Source organism: Rattus norvegicus, chromosome 8, assembly GCF_021556685.1.
Source record: "Rattus norvegicus strain SHRSP/BbbUtx chromosome 8, alternate assembly SHRSP_T2T, whole genome shotgun sequence".
Lineage (NCBI taxonomy): Eukaryota > Metazoa > Chordata > Mammalia > Rodentia > Muridae > Rattus > Rattus norvegicus.
The window spans coordinates 128,065,001-128,073,937 of record NC_141541.1 but is presented as its reverse complement, the minus strand read 5'-3'; the positions used below and the strand labels follow the sequence as shown (position 1 = coordinate 128,073,937).

The 8,937-nt window shown below is 48.7% G+C and overlaps 1 protein-coding gene across 4 annotated transcripts in view; it reads right to left on the bottom strand.

The window, feature by feature from the left end:
• Positions 1-1,169: 1,169 nt before the first annotated feature.
• The window catches only part of Znf621 (zinc finger protein 621), a 77,730-nt gene continuing 69,962 nt past the window's right edge, over positions 1,170-8,937 (bottom strand). For 3 of the 4 annotated variants that reach the window (XM_087564226.1, XM_087564227.1, XM_087564225.1), the window contains one exon: positions 1,170-2,752. In XM_087564226.1, coding sequence (XP_087420352.1) covers positions 2,479-2,752 — 274 coding nt within the window. In that variant the 3' untranslated portion in view covers positions 1,170-2,478. Of the gene's footprint in view, positions 2,753-6,900; positions 7,148-8,937 lie in introns of those variants that run through there. The other variant, XR_015628133.1, reaches the window with a different exon arrangement.

Genomic DNA, 8,937 nt, shown 5'->3' with positions numbered 1-8,937 from the left:
GGTAGTTTGCCTTGGAATGAGTAGATCTCGTACCTGCCAAGTTCAATATGCAGCAGACACACAAACCCCACTCTGTTCTCAAGAGGCCCTGCCCAAAGCAAGACAGATGGAGCAGGTCATCTGGCGAACACCACAGTGGAGGCCAGCTCCAGGGCACCTGATGGTGGTGAGGGGGGGAGAGAGAGAAAGGGGGGAAGGAGGGAGGGAGGAGGAGAGGGAGAAGGGACGGGGAGACACAGAGAGAGAGAGAGAGAGAGAGAGAGAGAGAGAGAGAGAGAGAGAGAAGACAGGCATAAAGACAGAGAGGGAGAGAGAGGGAAAGAGAGGGGACAGACAGACAGACAGAAAAAGACAGGCATAGAGATGGGGTGGGGGTGAAAGAGACATGGAGGGGCTGCAAACTGAGGCTCTTGGAAGGGGTTCGAATTTCCACTCCCCTCTTTCTCCATCCAAGTTATTTCCCTTTTGCCTTAAACTAGCCACAGAAGGCATGGCTGGTCCCTTTGTTGTTTTAACTGGTCCTTCTTGGGGAAGGCTTCCACAGGCTGCCAGGACCTCAGAGTCAGGCGAGCTCTCCCACACCACTCCCTCTCTCACCGAACCCCAGACAGCAGAGCCAAGAGCGCCCTTCCCCTCCCTGGCCTCCATAGCCTCTCTCCAGGGGGAAAGGCACTGAGCTTACAAAAAATCAGCCAGGCCACGGAGACAGCTCAGTGGGTGATAAAAGTGCTTGCTGCCCGAAGGGGAGAACCTGAACTTGGGTTCCCTGGGGCACAGATAAAGCTGGTGTCTGTAATCTACGGCAGGATGGAAGCCCTGAGGCTGGGTAGCCTGATGTACTCAACAGTGAACAAGAGGCCCTACCTCAGATAAGGTAGAAGGCATGGAGCAACACCCAAGCAGCACCCTCTGACCTCCTCAGGCTGACTGCATTACACATATGCCGGCACACACACGATATACACATACGCACCCTACGCACACAGGAAGATTTATAGTTTTTGTTTTGTGCCTATGGGTCTTCTGCCTGCATGAATGTCTGCACACCCCTCCTGAGCCTGGTGCCAGATTCCCTGGAACTAGAGTCACAGTGAAAGACCCCCAGAGAGGACCTTTCCCTCAGGAGGAGTCCCAAGCGCCCAATGACCGAGCCGAGTCCACTCGGATGCAATCAGCAAGAGGGTTTATTGGAAAACACAGGTACCTGCGGGCACACAGTCTCTTCGGAGGACTTGCGCACCCAGCAGCTCCAGCATGGGGCTTTTATAGGGATTGGGGAAGCAGAAGCGGGCGTACAGAAGCAGATGCATAGTTACGGGGATTGGTGGATTCAAACGAGGCACATAGACATGTTCACATATGATTGGCTATTTCACATGATGAGGTAATAAGGTATAGCTACACACATTGGCAGGTTTGGGGCGTCCTGGATGTCGGGGGCTGGGGGCTTATCTCTTCCTGCCAGGTGGCCTGTGAGTGGTACTCCTGGTCTGTTCTGCATTCCTTTCCTTTTATGGTCTGTTAGTTTTCACGGTGACTCGGCCCTAGGTATCTGGGCGTGCCTGGGCTCGTTCAAGCCTGTTGCAACTCTGAGTTAAGACTCATGGGGTGGGTCTTTCATTTTCCCCCATTTTCTTTTAGACTTGAGTAAAATCCTTTACTCAAATCGAATTCTAAGGAATCTCTTCCTGTTGTCTTACCCTCTGGTATTGTTGGGTGAGAACAAGCGTCTGAATGACTGAGAGTCTGTTCTTTATGAACTGCATCAATCTGTTTAGAATGCAGGGGCCAAAGAGGAAGATTAGGAGGAGGATGATTAAGGGTCCCATCAAGGTGGACACCAGGGTAGCAAACCAAGGGGATCGGTTAAACCACCCCTCGAACCAGCCTTGTTGGGAATCAAACAGCTTCTGTCTCTGGGCCAAGCGTTTTCGGAGCTTAGCCATGTTATCTCTCACTAATCCTGTATGGTCTGCATAGAAACAACATTCTTTCAGTGTAGCACACAGGTTCCTTCTTTAAGGAATATCAGGTCTAATCTTCTCCTATTCTGAAGGACTACCTCTGAGAGGGAGGTTAGGTATTCTTGGAGGTCAGCTAAAAAGTCTTTCACTCTTTTTATATCTGAGTCAATGGCAGTTCTGAATTCTCTATAAACCTTGCATTGCAGGGCAATGGCAGATGTCCTTGTGCTGCCCTTGCAGCACCTAGATAGCCTTAAGTAATTCTCAACTCTTTTTTTTTTTTCTTACTAAGTCTCTAGCATCAGGATTCCAATCTGGACACTATCTAAACCTACACACCAAGGTCATGACTAGCTTTTAGAACTTCTAAACTTGTACAGATTGTGATCCCTGAGGCACAGTCCCAAGAAGTGTTAGGAGTACTAACATATGCAATGTTACATCATTTGTAATAGAAATCAAGCCTATCCCCACACCTATCTTGATAAAACCCGGGGCAAACATGAAATTAAGTCTAGGGAGCTTTTTGAAGATCTGATTTTCCCTCTAGGTCCCAGCTCTCAGCCCCAACAGCTAGTACACGGCTGGTGAGGGCTGAGAGTTGATGGCTGTCAGGGTGGTCAGCAGCACCAGGTACGGTCCTTTCCAGTGAGTATCTGGGTTCGGTGCCATCGTATGTAGCCGAGTCTCCGACCTGGAACTGGTGAGATGTCTCAGGGGTCCCCAGGGCATAGGCTGCTGCCAGCTCTGAGCAGATTTCTTTCTGTATCACCTGTAGGTCTTTTAGCCTGGCACACAAATCATTATTACTATGGCACTATGACATGTTGGTTCAGTAACATCATCTAATACAGTCAGTGGGGCTGAGGCCCCATATAAGATCTCAAAGGGGGTAAGGCTGAATCTGGAAGGGGTATTTCTTGCTCTGAAGAGAGCAAGAGGGAAGGAGTGTCACCCAGTCTGCGCCAGTCTCCATGGTTAATTTGGTCAGGGTCTCTTTTAGAGTTCTATTTATTTACCCTACCTGTCCTGAACTTTGAGGTCTGTAAATACAATGTAATTTCCAATTGACCTCTAAATACTTGGCCACACCCTGGCTTACCTTGGCAACGAAAGTAGGGCCGTTGTCTGACCAGATTACCTTGGGCATTCCAAATCGGAGGAAGATTTCTTCCAGTATCTTCTTGATGATTGCAGAGGCCGTCTCTTGTTTGGTGAGGAAAGCTTCTATCTATTCCTGAAAAAGTATCTACAAGCACTAGGAGATACTTGTGATTATATTTTTCTGGTTTTATCTCAGTGAAGTTCACTTCGACTTTTCACCAAACTCTCTAGGTCTCTTTGCCCTGTTTGCTTGCTAAGCATTCACTTATTGACATACCTTATACTTTCTACTGTCTCTCTGGCTAAAATCTTAAAGTCTATTACATACACTTAACTACTTGGACAAACTTTTTATCTCCTAAATGAGTCCATTTCTGTATTTGGCAAAGTGAGTCTTTTCTTTGTTCTCTGGGGGAGTATAGCTTCCCCCACAAGTGTGCCATTGTCCTTTATCTTTTAAGCAATTTGGGCCTTTTCTAAGTGAGGCCATCCCTTAGTCCAATCCTAGTTCTCAGTGGCTGTCTCTTGCAGGCCTGCAACCAGGATGGGCTCCTGCATAACCATTTTTCGAGCCACTTGATCTGCTTCGTTATTGCCCCATGTCACTGAATCTCTTCCCTCCTGATATCCTGAGCAATGAATAGTACTCACAGTTGTCGGCTTCATCAGGGCATCCAAGAGATGGCAAAGGCATCTGCGGCACTGATGTACTGGGGGGTTGAGGTTCAGCCATCCTAGATGACATTGTGTTGTCCACCATGGCAGCACCCACTTATCTCTGACCTTCATGAAGAGAACTGTTCCCGTCTGTGGACAAGGTAGCCTCGGCTTTCAGCAGGGGTCAATCAGCCAGTCACAGAGGTCTTTCCTCCACCCATGGGCTTCTGCCAGTGCTTGACACTCGTGCTGTGGTGGCTCCAGGTCAGGATTGGGCAGCAAGGTGACCAGATTGCCCCCAACAGGTGGAGAATCTAGTCCATGGCAGCTGACCAGTGGTCCCATCTTTTGGGACACTCTATTCAAAGGCAAACATCAGCCACTCTATCACAGTTTAAGTCCTGGATTGGGTGATAATTGTTAGTGACCGGCTGGCAGGAGTGATATGTTCCAAGTAGAACAGCGCTAAGCCATTCATCTCCCAGCATCAGGTACTGGTGCACTGAGACAGGTCTTAAGCTCCGAATACACAGTCTGTAGATATGCATACACATGGCCTCACCCAGCCATTTCAGCCCACGCAAGCCATTTTGGGGAGCAATTTTCTCATGAGCAAGGGATGGGGGCAGTCAGGGATGACTATGAACTAGTGGGTTACCCGGCCCACGCCAAGGTCCACTGTTCTTCGGGCAGTCCATAAGTATTGTTTGTTGCCAGCAGGCCCCTGTACCCAAGGTCTTTGGATACTGGCCCACTGGAGCATAGGAGCACAGAGCATTGGGTCCCTGTATCCATAAAACAACTGGGCAGGCTTCCCTCCTATCTCTGCACATAGCCAGCACTCCAGGACCGAGAGGCTCTCCAGTGTCCCCTCTTGTTCTTTCTGGGGCAGTCCCTGACCCAGTGTCTTTTTTTTCCCTTTGCATTAGGCACACTGATCTTTAGCCAGGAATTCTCTTCTGTTGCCAGGTACTGTCTTCTTAGGTTCCCTAACTACTGTGGCCAGTATATGTTCCTCTCTTGTCTTTTATCTCTCTTTAGCTCTCTAGCTTCCTCTTCTTTTTGTCTCTTTTCTTCCCTAGCTTTCTGCTCTTTTTACCTTCTTTTCTCTTTCTCTTTGTTTAACGTTACTTTCTCTGTAACTTATACTAACTCTCAGCAACTTAGCTTAACCCTTCAAATTTCTGTAACTTTCTCTTCATACCCTTTCCTTATCTTAGCCAGATTGGTGGGGCATTTTCCAGCCCCTAGGAGACCCACCCTTGGAGCCTGGGGGCAGACCTGGCACTCCCTACCTCCAGGCGTCTGAAGAGAGCAGGCACAAGTGAGGGCCTTCTAGCCATGTCTGGAACATTCTTTCAGGCCTCTAGTAGGATTCTGTCTTTCCTCGGTGGTAAAGAAGACCTGTAACAGTTACTAACAAGCATCTCACGTGGGATGGTGAGAAAACAAGAAGGGAATCTAGAGGAGAGAGGTCCACTGAAGAGGACAAATAGCATTTAGTCACACAGCTAAACCAGGAGGCCTTTTTTTGGACAAAAAGGCCACTGTAAATATAAGCACAAGCTTTGTCTATGAAACAGAAAGGCGAGCAGAGAGGCAGCCTAGCTGTTACCGGCTGTCTCTCTGGGCTTAGATTTTCCCTTAAGGAGTACCTACCTCCCTTCAGTGTCAGCTTGGTGGCTTTGCCTCTCAAGAGAACCAGCCTCCAAATGACACTAGGCTTCTAGTAACAACTAATAACAAAAGGATGGAGAGATGGTTAGAACCTGGGTGCTAGATACTAAGCAGCTGACAAAAGAATTGTAACCAGTTCACCTGGGGCTTTCAGGACTTTAGTAACAGCCCTTTACCAAACTGTCTCAGTGGGCTATAGGCCCATGGAAAAGAAAACATTAATCCTGACTGGCAAAACAAAGTTCTTCACAGTTGTAGATTCTTTGAAACTATTTTAGGGGCTCTTTTTGTCCCCCAACCTGGGGCATTTTAACCATAGGGGCAGGAACTGGCTGCTGTGGGGATAGGACCAAAGGCACTCTCCATGTTAATGATGATCAGCGAGAAAAGTAATTTAATGTTGGAGACTGACTCCTCCCTTGGAATAAGGACAGCAGATAAGGCAGGCTTCCTTAAAGAACTTCTCTAAATGAGCGCTCTCCTACTGTGAGCAAATGTCAGAAATTCCTTTCCTGTTCTTGTTTTCCTTATAGCCCCACTTAGCTCTCAGCCCTTTTAGATCATTCTTCCTGTAGCATTTCTAACACAGCCTGTCCCTTTTTTATAGCCTGTTAACAGCATTTCTGATCTTTTAGGCAGCTACGCACTAAGTGCCATACCAGCTGAAACTCCACCTTTAAGATTCCTTACTCCCAAGGAAAATTTAAATCTTTCCCAGTTCATCACAGCTGGCTGCGAGCATAAGCACAGATAAAACACTATATGTTTTTGTTTTGTTTTTCTTTCCTTTTTTCAGAGCTGGGGACCGAACCCAGGGCCTTGCGCTTGCTAGGCAAGAGCTCTACCACTGAGCTAAATCCCCAACCCCCAAAACACTATGTTTTAAAAATTAACTTTGGCTATCAACCAACACACTGCCACTAGAGCGGGGTCTACAAAATTAAGTTTCTTACTCACTAAGCGTTAAGGGGACCAAGTAAAACTCTTCGACGAACAAAGCAAACAGTTTCATGATTTCAAACACAGTCGTCGGTCCAAGATTTTAAACACAGTCGTCAGTCCAAATTCAAACACGAAACAAAAGTCAAAAAGACACTAACAGACACAACACGTCCAGAAAACCACAGTCAGGTCACAAAGAAGACAAACAATTCCAACAGTCAAACAAGTAACAAGCAGACGCGCCGCGCGGCTTCGGTACCAAACTGAAACCAAAAATTCAGACGGAGTCAGCGAGGGTCTTGGATCCTCTACTCCAATAAAATTCAGACGGAGTCATCAAGGGTGCGGATCCCTCCGAAAAATGGACGGAGGTGCCACGGATCCGGATCTCCCTCTCCTCCAACCACCCTTGGAACGTCTTCCAGGGCTGCGGGGGAGAAGTCCGAGCTCGTCAGCTCCTTCTCTGGCCCGCCCAGATAGTCCCCAGATCTGAGCCTATTGATCGATCGTTCACAGGACAAGACACAACAGACAAGACAAACGCCGGCCGGCTTACCTCCCGGTGGGTGGTCGGTGGTCTCTGGGCAGAGGGTCTCCAAACCCCGGGCGAGCCCCCATAATGAAAGACCCCCAGAGAGGACCTTTCCCTCAGGAGGAGTCCCAAGCGCCCAATGACCGAGCCGAGTCCACTCGGATGCAATCAGCAAGAGGGTTTATTGGAAAACACAGGTACCTGCGGGCACACAGTCTCTTCGGAGGACTTGCGCACCCAGCAGCTCCAGCATGGGGCTTTTATAGGGATTGGGGAAGCAGAAGCGGGCGTACAGAAGCAGATGCATAGTTACGGGGATTGGTGGATTCAAACGAGGCACATAGACATGTTCACATATGATTGGCTATTTCACATGATGAGGTAATAAGGTATAGCTACACACATTGGCAGGTTTGGGGCGTCCTGGATGTCGGGGGCTGGGGGCTTATCTCTTCCTGCCAGGTGGCCTGTGAGTGGTACTCCTGGTCTGTTCTGCATTCCTTTCCTTTTATGGTCTGTTAGTTTTCACGGTGACTCGGCCCTAGGTATCTGGGCGTGCCTGGGCTCGTTCAAGCCTGTTGCAACTCTGAGTTAAGACTCATGGGGTGGGTCTTTCAACAGGTGGGTGTGAGCTCCCATGTGGGAATTGAAATCGAAAGAGAAGCAGAGCTCTTAACCACTGAGCCATCTCTTCAGCCCCCATACAATGATTTAAAACGAGAGATTTACCACCATCTGTGGAACCCGGGAGAAAGTCCTCTTAGGTCTCCTTCCCAGTGCCTTAGGAGAGAGAGAAAGCTCGGCTGAGCCCCTCCCCCAAATTATCCTCTCTCCCTGCCTTGTGTTCCCACTGCTGCCTCCAGTGGCAGTGAGCAGAGGGTGCCATGATCTCCCGCCTGGTTCACAGCCACCAGGGTAAGAGGCTGCGGGGCCATTTCTGGGTTGGACCTAGACACTGGGTAGCTTTGTATTTGCAGGTAATCCTTATCAATTATTAGAACTTATGAAATAGATGAGTCCCGACGCTTCTATTAGCAACTTAATGGTTGTTTATTAAATTTTCTCCAATTACAGCTGTTTAGTACATCAGGAGGCTGGGACGCCCTGTGAACGACCTTGGAAAGAGAAGGCAGGCGCTGGTGTTCCAGGTGGCTTTGCTCAGCTGAGCGGAGATCTCATCTCAGGAAGAGTGAAAATTCAAACGGAGAGGCCGTGGATCAAGAAAGGACTCCAGGGCTGGAGAGATGGCTCAGCGGTTAAGAGCACTGACTGCTCTTCTAGAGGTCATGAGTTCAAATCCCAGCAACCACATGGTGGCTCACAACCATCTGTAATGGGATCCGATGCCCTCTTCTGGTGTGTCTGAAGACAGTGACAGTGTACTCATCATATATAAAATGAATAAATAAAATGTTTAAAAAAAAAAAAAAGGACTCCACAGGCAAAAAAGAAACTGTCATATACACCAGAGAACGGAGACAGATAATGGAGACAGCGTACGTGTGCGCACACATACGTGTTTCTGTGTATGTTCATGTGTGTGCAGGTGCACAAGCACACTTGTGTGGAGGCAAGGACAGCCTTGACTGTCATTCCTTAGGTGCCGACTACCTTGCTCTTTGAGTCAGGGTCCCCCACTGGTGTGGACCTTTCCAATTGAACTGTGCTGTCCAGCCAGGGAGCCCTGCTAGCATTTGTCTAAGCTCTACCCAACAGTTACCTAGCAAGAACAAGATATGCCCCACCCCATAGTTACCTGGCAACAGCCAGCTATGTTCCAACCCAGTTACCTGGCAACAGCCATATATGCCCTGCCTCACAGTTACCTGGCAATAGCTGGCTGCTTGCCCCCCAACTTGCTCTTGCCTTCCCTTCCCCCTTTCCCTCCCCCAATTCCCTGCCCCCACCCCCGCATCTCTCCACATGTTCATGGCCGGCCACTACTTCTATCCCTGAATAAACTCTATACTATCCCAACGTGTGGCTGCACCCGTTCCCCATACCTCATCACACCTCCATAGAACATATCCCCCCTCTCTTTATCTTCTTATAAACACATCA